The sequence below is a fragment of the Furipterus horrens genome, unplaced genomic scaffold (genome assembly GCF_987537825.1).
Source record: "Furipterus horrens unplaced genomic scaffold, mFurHor1.1.pri manual_scaffold_8, whole genome shotgun sequence".
Classification (NCBI taxonomy): Eukaryota; Metazoa; Chordata; class Mammalia; order Chiroptera; family Furipteridae; genus Furipterus; species Furipterus horrens.
This window is the reverse complement of record NW_028327178.1, coordinates 40,754,347-40,782,238: the sequence shown is the minus strand read 5'-3', so window position 1 is coordinate 40,782,238 and position 27,892 is coordinate 40,754,347. Positions and strand designations below refer to the sequence as shown.

Below are 27,892 nucleotides of genomic sequence, written 5' to 3'. Positions count from 1 at the left end.
AGCCCAATGGCAAACAAGACTACGGCATGAGACTTTAGTGGTACTCCAAGATTCTTCGGGGGAGAAACACTAGATTTAGGTGTTTCCCAAGATTATATGTAGCTGCAACTTTCTTTTGCAGCCAACTAGACTGAAAGCAAGAGGGAAGCAAACACAATCTCATATAAGCAAAAGAGAACAGTGCTACTCACCAGCAAACAATCAGAATTCACTTCCGATTTGGGATCCCGCAGCAGGTTGTCGATTTTTTCAAACCGAGTCTCAAAACTGTCCCCAGTCGACATGTTGCTGCTACTGTGACAATACCCTCGTACCAGTACCAGCACCAGCAGCGGAAAGCAATTTGAACCAACTTCCTCCGGCGGTGGGTTCGCAGCCGCGGGGTGGAGGAGCCGGAACCTTAGGGTCACCAGGTGTGCCCGGTTCCCCCTCCTCCTTCCCCTCACTTAGGGGATCTCTGTTCTCCAGACCCCCGGCCCGGGGCAACAGCGACCCACAGCCGCTCGGACGCCCAAAGTCGCATCCCACCAGGCAGCCCCTTACGACAGCCGACAGCGCCGTCGCCACCGCCTTGTAGCTCCCGCGAGGTGCTTCAGGCTAGCGGGCCCCAGCCGCCTTCGCCATGGAGGGTGCCCCGTCCCGAGAAGGGCAGGAGGGGGGAGAGAAAGAGAAGCAGGGTGGAGACGCCTCTGGGCAGCAGGGAGGGAAAAGAGGAAAGGCGAAAGCGAAGGGCGGGTGCGGAGCTGTGCCAGCTGCCGCCGCCGCCGCTTGGGCCACGGCCCGGGCCCGCTCGGCTCTGAAGCGCTGTAGGCAGTCTAGCCCCGCATCGCCGGCTCCACTTGGCCCGGCCAGACGCACCGATCCGTGTCGGCCGAGAGCTGCTCCTCACTTTCCCATTTTGTCCCGTCGCTGCTGGGGCGTCTGCTGCTGGTTTCGGCGGGGCAGGGCGAGGTCGGTGCCCGATGGAGTCTTAGAGAGGCTGGAGAGCAGGCGGTGAGGAAGACAAGAGTCGGCCCCGGCGGCTGCGGATGGGGGAACTTCTGGGAGGCGCTGTGGCCCGTGCTGGGGAGAGAGCAAGTGGCGACGGCAAATGCCTGGGGGGGGGTGGGGCGAAGGGGGCCGTGAGGGACTAATATGTCCGCCTTCCTGTTTAAACAAACGGAGACCGCCGGCGCGAACTGCGCATGCGGGGCGCGGATGCTCGGAAGGGGAACCAGTTGGGGCCCGTGCGCGCGCGCGTGCTGGCGCCCCCGCAGGACCCAACCTGGTGGGACGGAAGGCGGGACGTTCGGGAGCTCTCGCAAACGGACTAGGGAAGCTGGCAGTCGGGAGAAGCCGACGGGTGCGGCGGGGGGCATAGCCCCTGCTTTGGCAGGCTTTGAGGAACCACACAGGGCTGCAGAGCTGCTGTGGAGGTCGGGGCGGGGGCGGAACTCTAGCTGACTCTGATCGCATCCTGGCAGCTGCCCCAGCTCTGCTTCCTCTGGGCAGCAGTCATCCAGAGAATTCTGACAAGAAAGGGTGCTTGTTATTGTTATTTTGGAGATAAGGGCCTTTTTTTTTTTTTTTTTTTTTTTTTAGGTCAAGATGCTTTTTCCCCAGCAGGCACCAGCATTTTAGCACCAGCGGGGTTTGGTTTTCTATAGTATTTAATCCTAGGCCCTCTGTAAACCCCACAGCATTTAAGCCGTCAACATTCCATGGGAAAATTAGAAAGCAGATCAGCACTCAGCCCTCATAAGCCGAGCGTGTGTGCCAGGGGAGCATGAAAATATTAACTCCAGAAAATATAGTCAATGAAAGTCAGGCTCAATTTATTTTTTTTAAGAAAGGAAAATAATCTCTGGAAAAAAATCATTAGTTTTGTTTTCCCACACAATTACCACTCCCCTTGTTCTCTTATTCCTGTTTCAATTTCAAAACGGTTAGTGAAACAGAATTGTGATTTTACCAGCGCTAATGTACAACATGAAAATAATAGGCATTTCCTCCCTAATTTAATTGCTTCATTGACTGTGGTATGAGAGGGTGAAAGACTTGTTACTCAATCTGCTGATAAAGTAGTGTTCTTCATTTCTTTCAGTAGGAAGTCTACCTTATTTTTAATCAATGTCAGTTTTTTGCTCATAGGTCAAGAGAAGCATTGCTAGAAATATGAAACATGGATGTTTTACCTCACACTGGAAATGCTACAGAGGAACCAATTTTTTTTCTATATAAAAAGCATTCAACAGCATCTGAACAACTTTCTGATGTGTCAAAAGTTAGGAAAATATTATATTATTTGAAAAACTATTCTATTTTCATTTTATTATATACAAGAAATACTTAGATATAAAGTCCACTGTATAAATTAAGATAGGAAGTTTACAAGAATGATATCAAAGACAACTGGACACAATTCAGGTATTTCGTTAAATGCTTTTGCAGTGACTTTTCTTGGCTCCAGTATTTTAAGCCAGTCATGTGAATTAAATTTATTTTTAAGCATAGGGCTTAAAATAAATCTGGCAGTTGCCCTAAAATTTTCTAAACCCTGCTTGTCCTTTTTTATTACCATTTTTAGGTATTCTTAGGAATTTCGTTTCACAGAGACTGTGGCATTATGTTTCTTTCTATTTGGACACTTAAGAAAAAGTGCGGGTAGTTAATACATGAATGACATTGATAAATATGAGTGGGACTGAAAACCAATCTGTCAGAGCTACTAGAAATATATGTGGGTCTACATATTTTACTTATCTATAAGGTTAATCCCAATAATTGTAACCCCCACTAGTTGTCTTTTACCATAATATAGATGGACTCTGTATCAATACTTTGTAATTTTTAAATAAAAGTTCTTATCTTTAATAGGATAGAATTATATGACATCAAAGTTCCTTCCAACTTTAAAATTGTATTGTCCAATTGTGACTAATCTTCAAAAGCACTGTGGATATTAGAGATTACACTTAAAGGTATAGGAGGTCTGTCCAGAAATTATCCATCCATGTAATATGAAAAATATAGACATTTGTTGAAGAAGATATAAGAAACATTGTACACAGGACAATGACGCCTCAGTCTCCTTCAAAGTAGGCACCTTGAGACCTCACACAGTTCTCCCGATCACCATCAGCTACCCCATCATATTTTTCTGAGTCTCATCGACGGTCTGAACTCTCTTTCCTTTCAAAAGTACTTTAGTTTTGAGAAAAGCCAGAAGTCCCAAGGCACCAAATCTGGGCTGTATGGGGGCTGAGTCACCTAGGTGATTAGATATTTCACCAAAAAACTCTGCATAAGACGTGATGCATGAGTGGGCGTGTTGTCATGAAGCTACCAATCACCAGTTGCCCATAGCTGCAGCCATTTTTGTCATATTGCGTCTCTCATCCAATGAAAAATAGTGAGGTAGTATTCCTTATTAATTATTTGGCTTGGATGGGCGTACTTGTGATGGACAACACCTTCCCAATCAAAAAACACAGTTAACACAATCTTGATCTTGCTCTGATTTTGCTGTGCCTCCCTCGGACGTGGAGAACCAGACAACTTCCATTGGGATGACTGGGCCTTCGTTTCCAGATCATGGTTATAGACCCATTATTCCTCTTCAGTTATTACCTTCTTGAGGAAGTCTGGTTTATAGATAATGGTTTGAATGATGTCATTAGCAACTGCAGCACATTGTTTCTTGTGCTCTAGTAGCAAAAGCTATGGGACGAATTTTGCCACAACACATTTTGTACCAAGATCCTGTGTCAAAATCTTGGACACAGTAGTTTTTGGAATCCCCCATCGGCTCCTAGTTCTCTCACTGTCAGTCACCAATCTTTGTTAATTGCAGCACATACACATTCAGGATTCTCAGGCTTTTAGTTTGTTGCAGGCCTTCCAGAACATGGAACACTTTCAACAGATTCTTGACGATCTTTGAAGCATTTGTACCACACTCTTATTTGCACTGCACTCATTGCATCATCCCCCAAAACTTTCTGAATCGTCCAAATAGTTTCTACAGAGGAATGTTCAAGCTTAACACAAAATTTGATGTATATTTGTTGCTCTTTTTACTCATCTTGCATATCATGGTCACACAGTACACATGCTCACTCAATGGCATCTACTGCCCCTACTGACTGGTACAGTTAAGTCATCATCATTCACACATGCGTAATCCAGGGCACTCTCCTTGGCTGCCAGGTTACATCAATGTCACACAAACTGTTCTCATTAACAATGGCTGTACTTTTTCTGGATGGACCACATATATTACAATCCTAAATCAATCTCAAAATGCTGAATGCTTATCATGTGTTAGGCACTAATCCATGTACTTTATACATAGTATTTATTAAAACTTCAAAAGAACTCGGCTATGATTATACCTACATCATAGATGGGGAAACTGAGGTGCAGCAAGTTTAGATTTATTTAGGTTAAGGGTTTTTTGCTCAAGGTTATGATGACCCAGATTGGTACAGAGACAGTCTGGCTCCCAAGACCCTGTTCGTAACTGCTGAGTATTCTAATACTATCCAATCTTAACACAATAACAAGTATGTCATAATTGTATTATTTGCATTAGCACAGATTTAAGTGATTCCATGTAAAAGAGGGAATTATAAAATTTGCAATGTGATCAGTATGATTACAGTCCCTAGGGAAAGATATGAGATGATTTTAGCAAGGTTCAGAATATAAAGTACCTTGATGATGTTCAGCAACAGTGACTTGACTAGAGGTTCCCAAATACTAGGTCCAAGAACCAGTATCAGTTATTGATAGAGCTTTCCTTACCTGCACTAAAATGAGAAGAATAAAGACATAATGGTATATGTTTTCATAAAGTAAGCAATTCTAATTTAAGACTGTCCTTAAGTCTGAAATTCTTTTTATTATTGTTTTTAAAAAATTAAATGTACTTTCCTTTAAGAAGCAAGTGTAATGTTAAATAGTAGTTTTTATTGTTCTTACAAATTTAAAAATTACAAAGTTGACAACTCTACAAATATATAGTTAGTCATACCTTAATTTTTCTGGTTTTTGGAATTCAAACACCTAGAAATGTTTAATTTAGATGAGACTTGTTCTAGGACTTAATGAAAAGACTCAGTGCTGAAAGAATTTGAATGAGGCATACTTGATAGAGATCATGAAAAAATCAGAAAGATTTGGGTATAGACTTGTGTATAGTGAAAGACAATTAAGATGAGCATTCCTTTGCTTTTGGTTATTTGGTAGGAAATAGATTCAGTTTAATGTTTATGGAATTTCTTTCTTAAACATTGATGTGGTAGCAAGCTTCCAAAGATGCCCCCAATGAACCATGTCTCCCAATAGTCATTCCCCTGTGGAATTCCCTCCTATACTGAATCTTGAATGGGGCCTAATAACCTGCTTTAACCAACAGAATGCAGCAAAAATGGCAGTGTGCCAGTGTCAGGCCTAAATTTTGAGAGTCTGCCTGGCAATTAACAGTTTAGTGCTCTTACAAGTCCAACTAAACTGAGATCACCCGGGTGTGAGGAAACCCAAGCTAACTAACCACGTGAAGAGATCACACAAAAGACAACTGAGGAATCCAGTAGACCTTGAAAACAGAGACTCCAGATTTATGACCCAAGTTGTGCTATTCCAGCAGCACCTAGCTATTAAAAACATCCCAGATGATGCCTTGTGGAGCAGAAACAAGCTAATCCCTATGAGCACTGCCCACACAGCAGACTCATGAACAAATAATATGATTGCTACTTGAAACCAATAAGTTTTGGGATAGTTTCTCAGCAATAGATAACCAAAGTAGTTGGATTTCATGAAAAGAATTATTGATATTTAAATACATATATAGATATATATATTGGGGGAACCTTTTATACTTTTTAATATTAACCACTATAGAAGAAAGCTATATGCAATAGAGCATTGTAAAGGACTGACAAATTGACTCATGTTTACTTACTGTTTTTACTTCAACAAAACCTTTGTACAAAAGAAATATAAATCTTTTTAAACAAGTTAAGGAATGCTTCCAGATTTTAAAATTATTATAAAGTTATCATAGTCCCATATAAACATTTTACCTGTGTTTTTATGTTTTTTTCAATTTAATGTATAATGTCTACTCTGTCTAAAAATATATATACCAAAAGTTCTGGTACAAACTATATATTGCATATCAATTGTAATTCAGTGCCATAAATTGCCTGTAATTTCAAAAATGCATACCACAAATGGATTAAGAATGTGATATGGCTAAGTTCCTACAGAAACTTAGTTAATATTTCTAAGAAAATATGATACTTACTATTTTTAATATAACATTCCAAAAGGGCATTAAATTTTTTAATGTAGAACAATTTTACTTGATTCTGAACAACTTTAGTAAACTGAAAGTTGTGAAAATTTAGGTTCATTTCTCTTTTAAGAGGTTGGCTTTATATGATTAGTATTTACCTCAAAGTAATGTATATGTACTTATTTTTCTATATCTGAGAAGTAAATCAGATAAAATATGTTCCTTTACCTCTTTCGAAGGACATTTGAGCTTGGGAGTCAGCATATTTTGACATTTTTAGGTATACTACAGCCTTGGTGCCACTCAGGGAGAGTTGGGGATGTATTATAGCAAGGAAAAGTGTAGGGTAAGCTGTGAGTGCAGAGTGCCCTTATAGGCTTCTTCTGACTCAGCATGGAATGCCTTCCTCTAACATCTGTTTTTTTATTTCTTAGAAGCTGTTGTTCCATTCAACTGCAAAAATACTTGCATTGCCCCTAAAAACATAATGGAGAAACAGATTTATATAAAACAACTACTTCCCTGCTCTATGCCATTGTCATCTTGGAGACCCTCTTGTTACCACACTAATATATTCAATTATGCAAATGACTGATATTAAAATTTATTCCAAGGGTGGGTACTGTTATTTCTGTGAATGCCCTGAGATGGGGGGTGCATGAGCACAGTAAGAGAGGGAAGCACAGATCAAGAACTTAATAACAGAAACAAATAGTTGGTCACATACCTCTCTTATTTTTGCAGCAGCCTCCTATCCAAATTTTCACCTCCTACCCAGTACCACTCCACTGAGTCCAAGTGTGCTTTCTGACCCATTGCATTTTAGGTTCTTTCCTCTTCCTCTTTAAGGCCCTTAAACTGGTGAATTGCCTTTTTGGGCAGTGACTGGCTGTTCACCCAATATGTACTTCCCTTTTTATTATTCATTATAACTTTTATTATTCATTTCAGTCCAACTTTAATACTTCCATACCAAATACCTGGAAACAGAAAAATGTCTCCCTCTGACATTTCACCATTTCTCCCTCCCTTCCATCATTCAAACAGCTCCTGTATTATAACATCTTTCTTAAAATCTCTGTAATGGAAAAGAGGTACTGATCCTGTTACCAAATTCAAGGGGTTTACAGCTTGGAGTACTCTATTCAGGAATGAGACATGGTTGTTGCAAGGTTTTATTTACTTGCAACAACTGAAGGAGATAGGATTCATATCCAAAGTTCTGCTTCCCCAAAAGAAGGCTTAGCCATTGCTTATAAACACTATTTGGTCAATTACATGTTGACTTCAGTTGGAAATACTTACTGGGTTGGGTTCCTGTCAAGTCATCCTGTTACAGCTGGTTTATAAAATATTGTGCTACATTTTAACATTTAACCAAGATAGCATTTAGTAAGAATACCCCAGACCATGAGACCCTTGTCTCAGTTCCCCCCTGAGATTTTTCACTCCTCATTCTTGAGGGAATAGGGATAAAGGTCATACTTCTGTAACTGCTTCCTGTTCAACATGAAGGAAGTGTGTCTTTGAGTTAGAGGAGTAAAATTCTCTGGCTGCCTGACTTATGAAAGCCTTGGGTCCCTTTGGTTCTGGTGCTCCTGAGAACAGAATTGCATAAAGAGAGCACTACTGTAACAAGAGACATGTGCCATAAGAGTTGAGGCAAAAGTAGGGGAAGAATCAAGGAGATGAAGACCCTGCCACTCATGAATTCAGGCTCTGGTTGGGATCTAATGAGCAAGGTGGACCAGAGTGACAGCCTCCCTAAGGACAAAGATGCCAACAAAGAAGAGAAGGGGGAAGGTGCTGTCATATTTGAATTTTCTTCCCATATGATCCAGGACACACAGCCATGGATTTTATTCAGGAATCACTTATTGAGCTGCTAGGTCTATCCAGGACTTTGAAGGACAGGTAGGAGCTGGGTAGGAAGGGACTATGAAGAAAGGGCAAGCCCAGTGGATGAAGCACAGAAATTCCAAAGAGATACCAGAAATGACACTTCTACACAATGTCCAGTCAGTGTCCTACAGTTTCTCAAGCACAAGGATGTGACCAAGTAAAGAGCTACACCTCAAAATGCACCTACGACTGGGGAAAGAGGACAGCTTAGGAGAAAGTCCTCACATGGCCCTCTGCCTTCACTCTCTTGGGACAGTACACCACAGAAAAGCAGCTCCCCATGATGGCAGGATGCACTCTTAGGGAGTGCAAACTCTGTCTGTGTGTACACACATGCACACACACATAGGAGGAGGGTAAGGTCAAATATGAGGCCACACTGTTCAGGCCCATACAGCACAAGGCTCTCTATGATCAGACATCCTGTTCGATATCATCCTCAAGTTAGCCAGCTATTGAATACATAGCTGCAATTCAGAGACTAAAGCCCTTCTGAAAAATCACTCACAGCTCTTTGTCCCCCCAAACCATGGCCCAGTAGGCTCTGGGGTGAGCCTTGAGATGAATGATTACCTGAGGTCTATATAACCCACAGTATCCATATTTCACAGTCTGTGGCTCCTCCACCCCCTGTCTTCAGTTTGGGAACACTTGCAGCTCAAGACTGAAAGTGAAGAGAGGAAACAGCTGCAGACAAAAGGTTGTAGTGGAACAGGAGAGAAAAGTAAGGAGAATCAGCAATGCCATGATGGGCTGCTCACACTAGGCATCACCTGGCCTTACCTCTTCTCTCTGGTCACAGATGCCCACACTAGCAGAGTCACCTCCTAGAGCAGTTACAGATCCTGGCTCCTCTTAGTACTCTGGCTTCTGAACTCCTAGAGAAGATGGGCTGAGAAGACCTCACCAAGGCTTGCCCCCATGTCCTAGACATGTGAGACTGTGAGAGGAAGAGGACAGTCCCAGGATACCTGGTTTAACAGCTTGGCTGACACGCCACAATTCAGACCCAGTCTGCTAAAAAGAAGGTTCTGGGTGGTGTAGCCTCCCTGCACCTGTCTCCCTTGCAGCTCACACCCTAGCAGTGCAGTATTCTGTTCATAAACTTCCAAGGCTGCCTCTGCCGGTGACAAAAAACTGGGCTTCTCCACCTTGCTGCATAGTGCCCAGGTCAGCCCATTCCACTGCCAGTCAGCAGACTCCAAAACCATAGGGTTCTGTGCCTAGACTGAGTAGGGCCACTCCCCAAGGAGGAGACATAGCTTAAAAGCACCTTGTCCTGACTGTGGATGCAGAGAGCAAGCTCTCTCACCTGGACCTGCTGCCCCACCCCCAGCCACCTCACAGCTTTGGAGGAGAGAGGGAGAACTTGTCCAATCTAACAATCCCTCATAACCACCCATCAGCATGTAAATATTACCCATATGCACTCTACATATTCTTTGCTAATAACAATGGCACTTTACCCCTTTTTGTTTGTAGACAGTGTACTCTGTTAGTTGAATTTACACATTTGTTTGTTTCTGTTCTTGTTATTGCTGCTTCATACATGCTCTAGTGCTACGGCCTGTGCGTGACAAACACATTCTTCAAGTGCAAAGAGATCCACCAGGTGTCATGCAGGCACCCCCGCTCCCGCCACTGGCACCAGCTTGACCTCGTCATCACCAGAAGAACGGATATTGGCAGCACCCTCCTCACCCACAGCTACCACAGTGCAGACTGCGACACGGACCATGCCCTCGTGGTAAGCAAGGTGTGCATAACGCCGAAGAGGTTGCACCACTCCAAGATGAAGGGTCGCCCACACATCAACACCAGTTGTGCCAGCAACCCAGTTAAGACCCAGCAATTCATCAACAGGATGGAAGATGCACTCGGCGAGGGAATGGCGGCAGATGACATTATCGAATCCAATTGGCCACGTCTCCGCGACGCCATATACAACTCCGCCATTATTGCTTACGGGAAGAAAGAGCGGAAGAACGCTGACTGGTACGAGGCTCACTGGGAAGAATTGGAACCCGTGATCGAGGCTAAGAGGAAGGCCCTACTGGCTTACAAGGCCACGCCCACTCCCAGTACACTTCAAGCTCTACAGGCTGCCAGGAACAAAGTCCAGAAGACCGCCCGCCACTGTGCCAACACCTATTGGCTAAACCTGTGCAGAAGCATCCAGGAAGCCGCCGATATAGGCAACGCACGGGGAATGTATGAGGGTATCAAGAAGGCAACAGGCCCAATCCCCTCCAAGATCGCCCCCCCTTAAGTCCAAGACAGGTGAGGTCATCACTGATCAGGAACAGCAAATGCGGCGGTGGACCGAGCACTACCTCGAGCTGTACGCAACGAGGAACACCGTAACAGACACTGCTCTTAACGCCATCCCAGACCTACCAGTCATGGAGGAGCTAGACACCCCACCTACTGCGGCAGAGCTCGGCAAAGCCATCGACTGCCTCGCTTGCGGGAAAGCACCAGGAAGCGACGGAATCCCTCCAGAAATCCTAAAGAGCGGGCAACCAGTCCTGCTACAGCCGCTCCACCATCTACTCTGTCTCTGCTGGAAGGAGGGTTACATCCTCCAGGATATGAGGGACGCCAACATTATCACCATGTACAAGAACAAAGGAGACCGCAGCGACTGCAACAACTACCGGGGCATCTCTCTCCTCAGCGCCGTTGGCAAAGTATTCGCCCGGGTCGCTCTTGCCCGCCTGCAGACCCTTGCTTCCCGCGTCTACCCAGAGTCCCAGTGTGGCTTCAGAGCTGGCCGATCAACAGTGGACATGATCTTCTCCCTACACCAGCTGCAGGAGAAGTGTCACGAGCAGCATAAACCACTCTACCTCGCCTTTATCGACCTCACGAAGGCGTTTGATCTGGTCAGTCGAAGCGGACTCTTCAGCTTGCTACGGAAGATTGGCTGTCCACCACATCTGCTTGCTGTGGTCATGTCCTTTCACGACAACATGCACAGCACGGTGTCCTACAACGGCGCAACCTCTGAGGTCTTCCCAGTCAGCAGCGGAGTAAAGCAGGGCTGCGTCCTCGCGCCCACGCTGTTTGGAATCTTCTTCTCCATGCTCCTCCAATACGCCTTTAAGGACTGCAGCGAGGGTGTCTTCATTCACACCAGATCTGATGGCAAGCTCTACAACCTGGCCCGTCTACGAGCCAAGACCAAAGTCAAAGAGGTGCTCATCCGTGAGATGCTCTTCGCCGACGACGCAGCCTTGACATCACACTCCGAAGAGGGACTCCAGCAGTTAGTCACTTGCCTTTCCCACGCATGCAAGGAGTTCGGACTAGCCATCAGCCTGACGAAGACAAACGTCATGGCTCAAGGCACGGGGACTCCCCCATGCATCACCATCGACGGATACACCCTGGAGGTTGTCAACGATTTCACTTACCTCGGGTCCACCATCTCGAGCTCTCTGTCAGTCGACTTGGAGGTCAACCGGAGAATCGCCAGGGCAGCCACAGTTATGGCCAAACTGAACCAGCGAGCGTGGAATAATTCCAGCCTCACTGAGAAAACCAGACTGCGCATCTACCAAGCCTGCGTACTCAGCACTCTCCTCTATGGCAGCGAGACGTGGACCACCTACGCAAGGCACGAAAGGAAACTCAACAGCTTCCACATGAGGTGCCTGCGACGCGTCCTGCATGTCGCCTGGCAGGATAAGGTCCCCAACACCGAGGTGCTGAAGCGAGCCAACATGAGCAGTTTGCATGCAGTTCTTAGTGAGAGACGCCTCAGGTGGCTCGGCCATGTCAAAAGAATGGGTGCAGGCCGTATTCCCAAAGACCTCCTCTACGGCGAGCTAGCAGAAGGCCAGAGGATGACAGGGCGCCCAAAACTGCGGTTCAAAGACATCTGCAAAAAGGACATGACACAATGCTCCATCAATCTCAACACATGGGAAGTTCAAGCAGACGACCGCCTAGCCTGGAGGCTCGCGGTCAGGCAAGGTACATCACGCGCAGAGGCTGCGCGCAACGAGGAGGCGGTCCAGAAAAGATCGAGGTGGAAGCAGCGTCAACAGCAGCAACAACAGCCATCTGCCTTCACCTGTAACAAGTGCGGCAGGGATTGTCACTCCCGAGTCGGACTGCACAGCCATTCTCGGCGGTGCAGATAGACTCTCAAGAAGCTACGCCATCGTCTCTCGAGACGGACGGCTGCCGACGACGACATGCTCTAGTATATAAACTAAGACTTTAAAAGCAGTGATTATGTTTTTCTTTTCATTATAAATATAATATGCTTATTTTTTAAATTTTAGAAAATAAGGAAAAGTAAGACAGAGACCAAAAATCACCTATATTCCCACCACTTACTATGGAGAAGTTCCAATTTTTTCTTTCATTTTTTTCCCTTGCAAAGACTTGTTTTATATGCTGTGTGTACAGTCTTGTATACTGTTCTTTTCACCTTACATAATCATAGAAACATTTTTCTTAAACGTAACTTTTGACACCTGCATAATATTCCATCCCAGTTGTTTACCATAATTTATTTAACCATTATTCTCTCTTCATTCTATTTCTTTTGAGAAATCAGCTGATAGTCTTATAGGCACCCCTTTGTAGGTAACTCTTTGATTTTCTCTTGTTGTTTTTAAGATTCTCTCTTTATCTTGAAACTTTGGCATTTTAATTATGATGTGTCTTGGTGTGGTCCTCCTTGGGTCTAGCTTGTTTGGGACTGTGCTTCCTGGGTTTGTTTGTCTATTTCCTTAGCCAAATTTGAAAAGTTTTCCTTCATTATTTTTTTACATAAGCTTTCCATTTCTTGCTCTTCCTCTTCTCCTTCTGACACCCCTATGATTTGGATGTTGGCACGTTTAAAGTTGCCCCAGATGTTCCTAAGTCTCTCCTCATTTGTTTCAATTCTTGTTTCTTCATTCTGTACTTGTTGACTTTTTTTTTCTTAGTTCCAAATCATTGATTTGAACCTCGGTTTCCTTCCCCTCACCTTTCGTTTTGTGTAGATTTTCCTTCATTTCACTTAGTATAGCCCTTCACTTATTCCCTTATGCATTTGCTGTACTTAAGCATATCTGTCAAGCCTGTGAGCATCTTTTTCAGCAGTGTTTTGAATTCTGTGTCTGTTAGGTTGGCTATCTCCTCGTCACTTAGTTCTGCCACTGGAACCTTGATCTGTTCCCCCTTTTGGGCCATACTTCTCTGTCTCCTCATCTTGGCAGCTCCTGTGTTTGTTTGCCTCTGTGTCTTAGGTAGAGCTGTTGCTCCTGTTACGTTGTAAGGGGCGGAGCCTTAGGGATTCGTCAGTACAGGGCAACCTGTTTCACCGCGTTGTGGCACTGTCTGTGGGGGAGGGGTCAGAGAGGGAACAATGCTGCTTGCTCAGCACTTTCCTGGCACTTCTCCCACTTTCATATGGGACTGACGCCTCTCTACCTGTTGCCCTGGCTGTCGTTCCCAGAGTGGGTGGATCTGTGGACATTCTAGGACCGTGGGGGCCCTTTAAACAAGTGGACTCTGCTGAGAGACCAGCAGTTTCTGCCTCCACCCCAACCCCCACCAGTTTGCACAGTCAGAAGCAATGAGGCTCGATTTTCCCCGACACTGGGACCACGAGCTGCATGGTCTGGTCGGGAGCCGGGAACACTCCCCACGTGTCCTCCCCACTTTTTAAAACATGTGATTGCGCTTTCCCCTGGCAAGCCGCTGCCGCCACTGCTGCTGCCAGGACACCAAGTCCTCTCCACCCCGGCTCCAACCCTCCTACCTGTCTGGATGAGTATTTCTTCTTTATATCTTTGTTGGACTTCCATGCAACTTGATTTTCTGGAACTTCTGATTGTCTCTTGTTTTGAGGTAGTTGTATTCTTTCTTAGTTATGGAGGGAGACCCAGCGGGTCTGTTTAGGCCTCCAACTTGACTGTAAATTGTAAATTTAATTTAAAAGGAAACTTTTTCTCATTATAGAAGATAGAAAAACAGAATCACTTCCCATAAATAAAAGGCAAGCATAAAATAAACAAAATAATACAAAACAATGTTTAAAAATCTGTTTATTTAAGGTCTGATGCCAAACCTTTCTTATTAAAAAATATATATTTTTAAATCATTAGTAAGTGTTAGAGAAGTGTTAAAGATATATACTGGTTCACCAAACTGAACTCTCTGCTGGAAGTAATTAGAGTACAAGGAGAGCTGAAATGGAATAATCTCACTACAGTTAAAACTATGTCTGAGTCATGTGAATTTATCCAGTATTTTTGAAACTCTTAGAAATGTGTTATATATATATCAGGTGCTTTTTTGGTATATGTTGAGGTTATGTTATAACTTTTATTTTACTTAAGCTAATTATTGATATATGTATCATATAAATAAAATTGCTAATATTATGTTTCCCTGTAGTCCTGGAGATAAACACATGCACACATTCTTTCAATATACAGTTGAATTCGTTTTTCTAACAGTTTATTTGGGATTTTCCTATTTGTATTTATAGCTGTATTGCCAAGGTTTTAGGCATTTTGTTATGGTTGTTGGAGGAAACAGAAACCAACATAAGGTGATTTAAGCAAGAGCAGAAAGTTTAACTAGATGTCAAGAGGGACTGAAATTAGGAGTTGAGAACCTCTATGAACCGATGATACTCTCTTAGTTTTTCCAGGCCTGAAAGGTCCTCATCTCTGCTTCTTTGTGGTTCTGTTTTGTACTTTTCCTTATGTTTGTGAGCTAATTTTTTCAACTTCTCCCTGCACATAGGCCAAATATAGAAACTTCAGCATCATACACATACAATGAGTTTAAGTACTAACAGAGGTCGAGAGACATGTTTTGTTCCAATCCACATTCCATAAACTTTACATAATTATTTTTTGAATGGCTAATACATGTATAGGAAATACACACATAAATCCAAAAGATACAATAGAGTATACAATCAAAAGTAACTCTTCCTCCCATCTTTGTCTTCAGGCCTTTAGTCCCTTAACACAAAAGGCAAGAGCTGTTCAGTTTCCTGTATTCTTTTCTTAAACACACAATCGTTCATATTATTATATGAATTTTACTCAACCATGTTTCCACCTTTCCTAATAATATATCTTGAAGATTGTCCTGTATCAGTAAATGTATAAATATTATTTTTTAAAACAACTACAGAGTACAGTATTCCCTTACTTATTGTGGGTATTATGTTCTATACCCCCCCGCGATAGGTGAAAATCTGTGAAGTAGGAACCTTACACTTATTTTAGTATTTATATATATTTTAAGGCTTTATAAACCCTTCCCAGATACTTATAAACCGTTCCCAGGCCCTTATTAACCTTTCCCACTCCCTTATAAGCCTTTTCCAGTTTTATAAACACTACTTATGTTCTTAAACATATTTTACACTCTTAAAGCTATGTAACTTTAACAACATATATATACAGTACCGCAAAATCCCGCGATATAGTGAAAAATCTGAGATAAATAGTTATATATAATATTTTTAAAAATCCCGCGATACAGTGAGGCCATGATAAGTGAACCGTGATGTAGAGAGGGACTACTGTAGTTCATTTTTTGCATGCACAACAATTTAACCAGTACCCTGATAATGGACATGTAAGTTGGTTCCAATTTTTGCTATTATAAACAATGCTACATTAAACACTTTTGTGCATAAGTTCCTCCTGAGTTATTCACTTTTATTCTTCTTTTTGTTGAATGGTTTCTTTATTCAATAGTTCTTTTTTTTTTTTAAAGCAAAGAAAGGGCTCATAGGTACCATGGTTTCCACTTGTTCTTTCTTTTAAAAAATTTCCACTTAATCATTGTCTTTGCTTACTATAGTTTGCTATACTATAATCTTGAGCTTATTTTTCCTTTTGCTTCTGTAATGATTTTGATTTTGGAATAAAGAATTCTTATTTTTAGTCTAGTAGTTACCTTTAAACATAAACAATTTTAAATATACATTTTTATGATTATAAAATTAAGAATAAAACTATAACTTCTGAAAATTTTCTACCTGGATGAGAAACTTAGCACATTTTCTTCCCAGCTTTATCTTTCTCCCTACTTTTTTCTTTAAAGTTTAAAAATCTTACCTTTAAGTTTGTGACTAAATTATAACTAATATTTAGATTTATTCTGTATATTTAATTTCTTTTTTTAATTTTATTTTTCAATTACAGTTTACATTCAATATTATTTTGTATTAGTCCAGGTATACAGCATAGTAGCTAAGCAATCATATACTTTACAAAGTTATTCCCTCTGATATTTCAAGTACCCATTTATAATATTAGAATATTATTGACTATATTCTCTATTCTGTACTTTACATTCCCATGACTGTTTTGTATCTGCCAATTAGTACTTCTTAATCCTTCACCTTCTTTCCCAGCCCCACAACCCCCCTTCTCTCTGGCAACCATCAGTCTGTTCTCTCTATTTATGAGTCTGTTTCTATTTTGTTTGTTCATTTATTTTGTTCTTTAGGTTCCCCATATGAGTGAAATCATATGGCATTTGTCTTTCTCTGACTTATTTCACTTAGTATAATGAACTCTAGGTTCATCCATGTTGTTGTGAAAGATAAGATTTTGTTCTTTTTTATAGCCAAATATATTTCCGATGTATACATGTACCACCACTTTTTTATCCACTTTATCGATGGGCACTTGGGTTGCTTCCTTAGCCTGGCTATTGTAAATAATACTGCAATAAACACATGGGTGCATGTATTTCTTTGAATTAGTGTTTAGCATTTCTTTAGATATTTACCCAGAAGTGGAATCACTGGGTTATAAGGAAGTGCCATGTTTAATTTTTGAGGAACTTCCTTCTGTGTTTTTTTAATCATCACTTAAGGCTATGTTTTTTTATTGATTTTAGAGACAGAGAAAAGGGGCAGGAGAGAGAGCGAGAGAGAGAGAGAGCCTGACTGGAGATTGAACTCAAAACCTAGGTATGTACCCTGACTGGAAATCAAACCCTCAACCTTTAGGTACACAAGATAATGCTCCAACCAACTGAACCACCTGGCCAGGGCTGTTTCTTTTAATTTCTATACTTGCTTCCAGTTCTTGTGGAGAATTTGTTTTCTTAATTTTTAATTTTTGCCTATTTTTGAATGGTCTAAAGTAAAACCTTAAATAATTTTAACATGAGGAATACTTAGATGAGATTTAGCATATGTCTAGAATGTTGTCCTTATACAGCAATGACAACATGAATAGATGTTGTTTGACTTACAGCTTTTGCCCTAAAAATTTATTGGATTTACTCAATTATCTTTTTCAGACTTAGTGCCGCTGGGAAAAAGTAAAAGGCCAACCTGTGTTTTGCTACTTTGTAGGCAATATTTTCTTGTGGAGTTCATCTAGGATTATTTCCATATTTCTGAAATTCAAAAACTTGACTGGGATAATCCTACTAGTGGATCTCTTGTCACAATTTTTTTTCTGGAAGAGGGTACTCAAGTCTCAGGTCTTTTTTCGCCTCTCCAGAAAATTTTCTTATAATGTTAATTTATTGCCTATGCTCCATTTATCACATTTTTCTTCTTTTGAAACATCTATTCTCAATACTTAGAATCTATCTTTGTTCTCCTTATCTCTCTTTATGAGGAGGGGCCCCCAAAAAACTGGAGTTACCTTCTGACCAACAGGCCCCTTGCAATACAGGCTTCCCCCTGTTAGGTGAGTGTTCTAGGAACCCACATGTATCAATGTACCAGCTGGCATTGTTGTGAAAGGTTGCGTTCAGCTTCAGAAGAAATATTTTAAGACTCTTTCAACACGTTTGCCCATTTCATGATGGGTGATTTACGAGTGCACCTGCTCATGCTATGCTGAATGTTCAGCAGTTTTTAACCAAAAACAACCCGACATGACCCCTGTGCCCCACCCTCCCTATTCACCTGATCTCACCCTGAGTGACTTTTTTGTTTGTTTTATGTGATGAAAAAAGGTCTCAAAGGGAAATGTTTTGACCATGTGAAAGAGGTGAAGCAAAAACCAGCAGAAGCACTAAAAGGCATAAAAATCGAGGAGTTCAAAACTGTTTTGAGTGGTAGAAAAACATCTCGATAAGTGTATTGCACCAAAATGGAGAGTACTTTGAAGATGTCTGGAGTTTAAATTTGTAAGAATAAATACACAATTTTTATAAATAAATTGTTTTTTTTTTAGTCCCTCCTATTTTTCTTTGTCCTTTTCTTCTACATTTTGGGGAAGCATCTCAAATTTGTCTTTGAAAACATTTATTTGATTTTTTTGCACTGAAAACTCAGCTATATCTAGCCTCCAGAATGGATTTAATTTGAGTTACTGCGTTTTAAAATTTTGGTTTCCCTGAAGACTTTCCTAACCTGTTTTTATCTCAATCTGTTTTCATTTCAATTTAGCCTCTCTTCTTTTTTAATAGCGCATTCATTGTCAGGGGCACAGATTGTTTTTTAAAAAGATTTTATTTATGTATTTTTTAGAGCAAGAGGAAGGGAGGGAGAAAGAGAGGAAAAGAAACATCAACGTGAGAGAGAAATATCAATCAAATCAGTTGCCTCTTGCATGTGCCCCAACCGGGGACTGAACCCACCACCCAGGTATGTGCCCTGACCAGGAATCAAACTGGTGACCTCTTGCCCAACTGAGCCACACTGATCAGGGTAGAGGCACAGATTTTTAAAAGATGTAACTTCTATCTAGTAAAATAACAAATCTTAATGTACAATTCAATGGAGTTTTATATATGTATACACCCAGTGAGCGCTTCCAAATATTTCCTCATTCCTTCGTCCCATAAATTCCTCATTAAGGTTAATCAATATTCTGATTTCTATCACCATATGTTAGTTATATGTGTTTTAGAATTTCATAGAAATGGAATCACACAATATGTACTCTTTTGTGACTGGCTTCTTTGGTTTTTATAGATTTGAGGGGTATTTTTTATTGTAAAATATACATAATATAAATTTACCATTTTAACCATTTTAAGTATACAGTAAAGTAACACTAAGTACACTCACATTGTTGTACAGCCATCATCACCATCTTTCTTCAGAACTTTCTAACTTCATGAACTGAAATTCTGTGTCCATTAAACACCAACTTACCATTCCTTGTTCCACTCAGCCTCTGGAAACCACTATTTTACCTTTTGTGTCTATTAATTTGACTATTCTAGGTACCTCATATAAGTGGCATCATACAATACCTGTTTTTTTGTGTCTGGCTTATTTCACTTAGTATAATGTCTTCAAGTCATCCATTGTTGTGGCATGTGTAAGAATTCTATTATTTTAAGGCTAAATAATATTTCATTGGACATATATGCCACATTTTGTTCATCTACTCATCAATCAATGGAAATGTAGACTTTTAAAAAACAATCTTTCTAAAATTTCTTCCATTTCTATAGTTAATTAGCATTAAATGAAGAGGTTTGTTTTTTTTTTTAAGTTCTTAGGAGGTTATTTTCCTTGTCTTATGCTGCAGAAATTTATACCATAGGTCCAAGTTACTTTCCCACCTCCCCTATTCTCAGCTTTGGGTTGGGAGAAAAATATCTAGGCCCAAAGTTTGAAAACGGATAAGGTTCAGAGTTTTGCTATTCAGTTCCCTCACCATTTAACTTAGGTACTGATGGACTCTCATTCTCTAATACTTTGTGATTTGATATGTACAAACCTTATTCTGGTTTTTATTGCTTAACAGACATTTATCTTGTGTAGTTCTTTTGACATGAGATAGAATAACTCCCTGATTCTCTATATAAAAGAAAAAATTTAAACCTAGAGACTTTAACTGCATTTACTCTTCTTTAATGACATTGAGTGGTGCATGACAACTCCTCCCTGGCTTTCACCATGTTTTGGATTTCTCTATTTCTACCTCACCTGAAATTTTTACCTTTAAGAGGACTACATATCTCAAGGTCTCCATTTTCTTTCTCCTATCCTTATTGTGTATGGGAATTATAGAAACTGAATTGGTTAAGAGGGACTGTTAATGACAGGCAGGTGCACTCTGGCCATTCAGAAATCTGCCTCCATACACTGAAGACTATGGCTGCTTTGCTTTCTCATTAATAAAGCCCTGTGTCCCCAAACTATGGGCAGTCAGCAAGGAGGTGTGATACAGAGTTCTTCTTACCTATTTTCCAGCTATGCTTTTCTGATTCAAAAGATGCTGCATGACTCATTTGTCAATTCTGTTTCTTAATTTGGTGCTATTGAAAAGTTAATAACAGAAAAACTTCCAGAAACCTCCTTTATAATTGACTTTTATTCTTTATTTCAGGGTTATTGTGCATTTTCATCTTTTTGTACTACTTCATGAATATGCAAAGAAAGTTGGGAGAAGAACTGTTAAATGCTATTGTTACTGAGCCCTTATCCTAACCCTAAAGTGTGGATTTAAGGTACTTTAACTTACTTTGTATAATCAAGGTGTTATAAGACAGCCAGGGGAGAGTCTCTTTCCCCACTAGCTTGATACCTTAAATGTTAAGTACTTGCCATTCTCAAGAGCCTTGTAAAAGACAAATATTCTCCAAGGTGGTAAAGCAGGTCACTATCATCTTGGTTTGAAAACTTTGTCTCCGTTATACCCCTCCCCCAACAATTGTCGTTACTGTCAGTTTGTTCTTTATTTCCATGTCACTGGTTCTATGGACAACTGTAATTGAACAATAAAATTTTTTAAATATGAAAAAAAATTAAAAATTAAATTCTATTACCACGATATTAAAAAAGAAAAAGAAAACTTTAATGACCACTAATGTTGCATTTTCCAGTATTCTGCCAGGCACTTTAAATTAGGGGAGCAGAAACATTTTACTGCTCTGAACCTTCCCTAGGGCACTAGGCAATCCCTGAAAAGTCCTCAGTATTTCCTCTCTACAGTATCTCAGCTGTTTTACAAGCATCAGAGGAGAAGAGCTGGAAAGCACTACCACATATGGCTATTGCTGATCAATCCCAGACTTTACTGTAAACTGGAGGTTTTCTATGTTTTTTTAAAGCAATGTGAATCTTAATTGTTATGAGATCTTATGATACAGTCCAATATGAAAAGCAAAGGTGGGCAGCTCTAATTGAGGAAGGGAGTAGCACCAGCAAGTCCAGCCACTTCCCACTACTCTTGTCCCTGAAAAGGCTTTATGGAATGCATAGAGCTTGGAGTAGCATTATTTTTAAATCACTATCCTATATGAACAACTATATGCCAACAAACTGGGCAACCTGGACAAAATGGATAAATTCCTAGAAACATATAATCTTCCAAAACTAAGTCAGAAAGAATAAGAGAATCTGAATAGACAGATTACACCTAATGAAATTGAAACTGTAATCAGAACACCCCCAAAAAACAAAAGCCCTGTACCGGATTGGCTTCACAGTGAATTTTAACAAACATTCCGAGAAGAACTAACACCTCTCCTTCTCAAACTATTTCATAAAATTCAAGAAGAGGGAAAGCTCCCAAACTCAATTTATGAGGCCAGCATTATCCTAATTCCAAAACAAGATAAAGACACTACAAAGAAAGAAAAGTGTAAGCCAATTTCCCTGATGAACATAGACGCTAAAATCCTGAACAAAATACTACCAAACCAAATATAGCACTGCTTCAAAAGATCATACACATAATCAAGAGGGATTTAATCTAGGAATGCAAGGTTGGTACAACATTTGGAAATCATAAATGTGATACACCACACAAACAAAATGAAGGATAAAAACCACATGATCATATCAATAGATGCAGAAAAAGCATTTGATAAAATCCAGCATACATTTATGATCAAAACTCAGGAAAGTGGCAATACAGGGAACATACATAAACATAATAAATGCCATATATGACAAACTCACTGCCAGCATCATACTCAAAGGACAAAAACTACAAGTGTTTCCCTTAAGAATGGGGACAAGACAGGGATGTCTGCTTTCACCTCTCTTATTCAACATAGTACTGGAAGTCCTAGCCACAGCAATCACACCAGAAGAAGAAATAAAAGACATCCAAATTGGAAAGGAAGAAGTAAAACTGTCTTTATTTGCAGATGATATGATTATGTACACAGAGAACCTCAGAGTCCATCAAGGAACTAATAGACTTGATAAATGAATTCAGCAAAGTAGCAAGATACAAAATTAATATCCAGAAATCAGTTGCATTTTTACATGCCAGTAACAAACTAGCAAAAAGGGAAATTAAGAAAACAATCACAATTGCTACAAAAACAATAAAATACCTAGGAATAAACCTAACCAAAGAGATAAAAGACCTGTACTCAGAAAATTATAAGACACTGATGAGAAATTGAAGAAGATACAAATAAGTGGAAGCACATACTCTATTCATGGATAGGAAGAATTAACATCACTAAAATGTCCCTACTACCCAAAGCAATCTATAGATTCAATGCAATTCCTATCAAGATTCCAATGAGATATTTTTCAAAACTAGAACAAATATTTCAAAAATTTATATGGAACCACACAAGGCCCCACAGTACAATAGTTATCTTGAGAAAGAAGAACAAAGTTGGAGGAATCATGCCACCTGATATCAGACTATACGACAAGTCCATAGTATTCAAAACAGCACAGTACTAGTGTAAAAACAGGTACATAAATCAATGGAACAGAATAGAGAGCCCAGAAATAAACCCACACCTTTATAGTCAATTAATATTCAACAGAGGAAGCAAGCACATACAATAGGCTAAAGATGGTCTATTCAATAAATGGTGTTAGGAAAATTGGACAGATGCATGCAGAAAAAATAAACTAGACCACACACTTACACCAACAAAAATAAGTTCAAAATAGATCAAAGACTTAAATGTTAGACTTGAAACCATAAAACGTGTGGAAGAAAACATAGGGAGCAAAATCTTGGACATCGCTCATAGCAATATTTTATCAGGTATATCTCCCTAATCAAAGAAAACAAAAGAAAAAATAAACAAATGAGACTACATCAAACTAAAAAGTTTTTGCACAGCAAAGGAAGTCCTCTGCAAAATAAAAAGATAATCCACCGAATGGGAGAACATTTTAACTGATACATCTGATAAGGGGTTAATATCCAAAATTTATAAAGAACTTACAAAACTCAACACCAATACTAACAAACAAACAAACCCAATTTTAAAATAGGCAAAGGACTTAAATGGGCATTTCTCCAAAGAAGACATACATGGCAAAAGGCATGAAAAGATGCTCAATGTCACTAATCATCAGAGAAATGCAAGTTAAAACCACAATGAGATATCATCTCAAACCTGTCAGAATGGCTATCATCAATAAATCAACAAATAACTCCTGGTGACGATGTGGAGAAAGGGGAACCTTGGTGCAGTTTTGATGGGAATGGAGACTGGTGCAGCCACTATGGAAAGCAGTATGGAGATATCTCAAAAAAATTAAAAATGGATCTGCCTTTTCACCCAGCAATCCCACTTCTGGGAACATATCCAAAGGAACCCAAAACACTAATTCAAAAGAATATAAGCATCCCTATGTTCATTGCAGCATTATTTACAATCACCAAGATATGGAAGCAGCTCAAGTGTCCATCAGGAGATGAGTGAATAAAACTATGGGACATTTGCACAATAGAATACTACTCAGCCATAAAAAAGAAGAAAGTTTTACTCTTTGCGATAGTATCGATGGGCCTAGAGAACATTGTGCTAAGTGAAATAAGCCAGCCAGAGAAAGACAAATACCATATGATTTCAATCATATGTGGAATCTAATGAACAAACTGAACTAACAGGGAAATGGGGACAGACTCATAGGTGGAGAGCAAGATGACAGCTAGTGGGGAGGGAGGTGAGGGGGTGGAGGGATTGAACAAAAAGGAAAAAGGACTCATGGAAATGGACAACAGTGTGGTGATTGCTGGGGAGGGGGTGGTATAAGGGGACTAAATGGTAATGGAAAAAAATACAATCAACATTAAATCAAAAAAGAAAAGTTAAAATAAATAAATATATCACTATCCTAGACGTCAATAAAGGGTTTTTGTGCAAGGCTGAAGAAATGTATGAGAAAGGGCATCGAGATATCTCAGCATTAACTATAATGTTTGAGCTCTGTCTTCAGGAAGTTATTTTAAGTTTGCACTTGATTGTTGTTGTCTATACTTAGCACTCTTAACACCAATCTTACACCAGGCAACTACTGAGGGAGTTCCTTTAGACTGTGTGATTTCTATGACCTCTGTCCTCCATTATGTTAATTTTTCATATCTTTACAAAATCCTTAGAAAATTTTTCCTTACATAAATTATCAAGGTATGGCTTCCAATTGTGAACAAGAAAGAGTATATCAACTATAGCCTATTTCTCCTCCAGATTACAACTAAAATACCTGGGTAAAATACACACACAAAAATTACCTGAGCACTATTTCAAGTATGTAAAACCAGGCCAATTGTGATCTGGAGTCAAAACTTAAAAGAAACAACACATTTGAGAATGAGTTTTCCAATCATTACCTTCTTTTTTCCTATGACTTTGCCCCAAAGGCAGGCTCCAAGTGCACAACTGCTCAGCAGCAGTTATACAGGCATAGCAAAAGTTTTGAGACTTCAACTAAGTATTAAACCACTAACCAGGTCTCAAACTTACCTCTTAGAGATGTATGTATTGAACAGATTCAAAGCAGCATGAACAAGGTTTAGAAACTGAACTAAGATTGGAACCACTGCCCACAAAAAGTGATTTTTTTTTGTTATAACAATCTGTTTATCATTTATTTATCACTCCACTGAACCACCCCCCACACTGAGGAGATTATTTGGAGTGGGGTTATAAGCTGGAGCCTAAAGTCTAAAATCAGTGGTGCCTTCCTCATTCATTCTGTGGCTCAGGTTGGAGCACAGTCGAGGCAGAATTAGTGTCTCCCTTTGGATACTGCATAATGGGGACCTAGGTACAACCATAAAGGTGGCCATAGCCAGGAGGGTTGATTGGAAGGCTGGAAAACAAATTCTCCCAATAAAGGCATTTTTACCTCCATAGAGAGCTGGGAATTGGCAGTAAACGTTATAGGGGTAGTAGGAGTTAATTCATTTGAAGAGTTTCAGGTTGGAGAGAGAAATGAAGGGAATTCACCATACAGGGCCATCTTCAGGGTCAGTAGGGGCTGCTGTATGTCTTTACTGTCTCAATGAGCAGGTGACATAGGCATCATAGCCAAAGAGGCATGTAGCAATTAGGCTCAGTACCCCTTCAATGATTTTGGAGCGATCTTTTTTCTCAATAAGGACAGCAATGGAGATAATCAGGTAGAGAAGCGCTGCTATGGAGGTTCTGAAGAAATCACACCAGGACCAGTTGATGAATTGTACCTTGGTATGCAGGCCACTTGAGTACAGACAAAGAAGAAAATAGCAAGGATCATCTCAGTCTCCGACAAGGAGGAGAATTCTAGTGTTGAGGCATGAAAGCTTATCACAGTGACCAAGCAGAATATAATTTCAGCAAACAGGAGAATTCCCTTTTGGCTGCATGTGAAGTTGATGCAGGTGGCCCAACAGCTGGCCCAGCAACTGGGGGCTGAGACATGCTGGGAATCCACTGTGGTGTTGGCCAGAGTCCCTGGGGGACTCAGAGGATCTGCTCACTTGCTAGCAGGTTTGAAGATGCTGCACACTCTGATGTCCTGCCTGCTGTCTAGAAAGGGATTATAAAAACTTACAGTCTGAAGCTTACTGGGTTGATTACCTGCTAAAACAGTAATAATAATAATTAATAATAATAATAATAATAAACATCTCTTAGGAAATTTTAACAGGAGTCATATCTACAGAATTTAATGTCGAAAAAGTTTATATACAATCCAAAATTACTTAATAAACCAAGGACAAGAAAAATGTGACCAATTATCAGGACAGAAGATAATCAACAGATGCCAAACTCAAGAAGACATAGATGTTGAAATTATAAAACAAAGACTTTAAAGCAGATACTAAAATAAGCTCCATGAGGTAAAGATAAACACACATGAAATAAATGGAAAGATAAAAGTTCTTAGCAAAGAAATTAAATTTTAGAAAAGAACAAAATTGTATTAAAACATACACTCTACTGAATGAGCTCAACAACAGAATGAAAATGACAAAGCATCAGTGACCTTGGAGGGAGATTAATAGAAATCATCCAAGTTGAAGAACAAGAGGAAAAAGATTGACAAAAACTGAATAGAACTTCAGAGAGTCATAAACTACATCAAAAACCTAACATTTAAAACAATAAAAAAATTGGTGCAGAAAATAATTGTTCAAGAGATATTTGGGAAAAGAATGGCTTAAAACTTTTCAAATTTAGTGAAAGTAATTAACTTGAAAATTCAAGAAGTTCAATGAAAGTAAAACAGAATAAACATGAAGAAAACCACACCCAGACACATTATAATCAAACTACTGAAAACTAAATGTAAAGAAAAAAATATTGGGCAGGGGTCCAAGTTGGTGGTGTATGAAGACCCTGAATTCACCTCCTTCCATGGACACAACAAATGTATACCTACATATAAAGCAATTTCTTCTGAAAAACAATTGAGGGAAGACTGATTGAACAGCTTCTACACAACAGATGATAGAAGGACCACAGAGAGAAAAGTAGGAGAAATGGAGACAAGGTAATAATGAGAACCCCACCCCCACTCTGAGTCCTGCAGTGGGGAGGGAAATTATTGAGGGGCCCACACAAAGACTCACCAGCCCTCAGCACAGAAAAAAACAAAACAAAACAGCAGTTTAAAGGGCACCTAGACTATACATAAAAGATATCAATTTACTAACCCTACAGTATTTGCCAAATGAATGGGGAACTGCTGGAATTATCTCCAGTATCAGAGATGTTGGCAAATATCATGTTTTGTGTTCCCTACTACTTTAAAAGCATGGGTGGGAGCACTGTTTAGGCACTTGAACTGGATTGACAAAGCTGCCCCAGTGAGTCCCAGGCCCCTGGCCCAAATTAACTTCAGCAGTTTCTGCAAAGGTGACCCCAGTGTGACATGTCCCAGGACCTCTGGCCTGTGCACACCAGCCATCCTGCCAGGTTGGCCCTAATGTAAAGTGCCCTGAAACCCCTTGACTATGTCTGTGCAAGCACTGGCCATCACACAAGAGCAGTCCCAGTATTGAGCACCCTTGGACTCCCTGACCACCATCTACTCCAGCTCCAGCTAGTGTGTCAAAGCTGCCTGGCACAAACAGTCTACATAGGAGTCACTCCTCTGCAGGTCACTCCTTCAAGACTAGGAGAGGTAGCTGTTTTGCCTCATTCATAGAAACAAATACATAAAGTCAAGCAAATGAGGATACAAAGGAACATATTCCAAACAAAAGAATAAGATAAAACCCAAACAAATGAGGATACAAAGGAACATGTTCCAAACAAAAGAATAAGATAAAACTCCATAAAACCCTAATGAAACTAACGTAAGTAACTTACCTGATAAAGAATTCAAAGTAATGGTTATAAATATACTCACTGAATAGAGAAGAGTAGAACATTTTTCTGAGAACTTAATCAAAAATACAAATACAAGAAAGAGCCAATCAGGGTTGAGAAATACAATAACTGAAACAAAAAATATGCTAGAGAAAATCAACAGAAGATTAGATGATAAAGAAAAACATATCAGTGATTGGTAAGATATAATAGTGGAAATGGCCTAATTAGAAAAAC

The 27,892-nt window shown here is 40.2% G+C and overlaps 2 protein-coding genes and 1 pseudogene across 5 annotated transcripts in view; 1 reads left to right on the top strand and 2 right to left on the bottom strand.

The window, feature by feature from the left end:
* Positions 1 to 1,090, bottom strand: part of ROCK1 (Rho associated coiled-coil containing protein kinase 1) — a 166,048-nt gene extending 164,958 nt beyond the window's left edge. For 3 of the 4 annotated variants that reach the window (XM_090285751.1, XM_090285753.1, XM_090285752.1), the window contains exon 1: positions 192 to 1,090. In XM_090285751.1, the coding sequence (XP_090141877.1) occupies positions 192 to 284 (93 nt within the window). In that variant the 5' untranslated portion in view covers positions 285 to 1,090. The remainder of the gene's footprint in view (positions 1 to 191) is intronic. The other variant, XM_090285754.1, reaches the window with a different exon arrangement.
* LOC150002786 (uncharacterized) lies at positions 623 to 20,832 on the top strand. Its single transcript, XM_090285000.1, has 3 exons — positions 623 to 993; positions 18,657 to 18,773; positions 20,473 to 20,832. The coding sequence occupies exons 1-3, from the start codon at positions 623 to 625 to the stop codon at positions 20,558 to 20,560; spliced, it is 576 nt and encodes a 191-aa protein (XP_090141126.1). The 3' UTR covers positions 20,561 to 20,832.
* A 4,470-nt stretch (positions 20,833 to 25,302) lies between these two features.
* LOC150002785 (proteolipid protein 2 pseudogene) lies at positions 25,303 to 26,700 on the bottom strand (annotated as a pseudogene).
* Positions 26,701 to 27,892: the final 1,192 nt, after the last annotated feature.

Coding starts and splice junctions, on each gene's coding strand:
- LOC150002786 (XM_090285000.1), top strand. CDS start 623: ATGGAGGGTGCCCCGTCCCGAGAAGGGCAGGAGGGGGGAGAGAAAGAG. Junction 994..18,656: donor GAGAGGCTGGAGAGCAGGCG/GTGAGGAAGACA, acceptor TGTATTTTTTAG/AGCAAGAGGAAGGGAGGGAG. Junction 18,774..20,472: donor GGACTGAACCCACCACCCAG/GTATGTGCCCTG, acceptor TCTTTATTTCAG/GGTTATTGTGCATTTTCATC.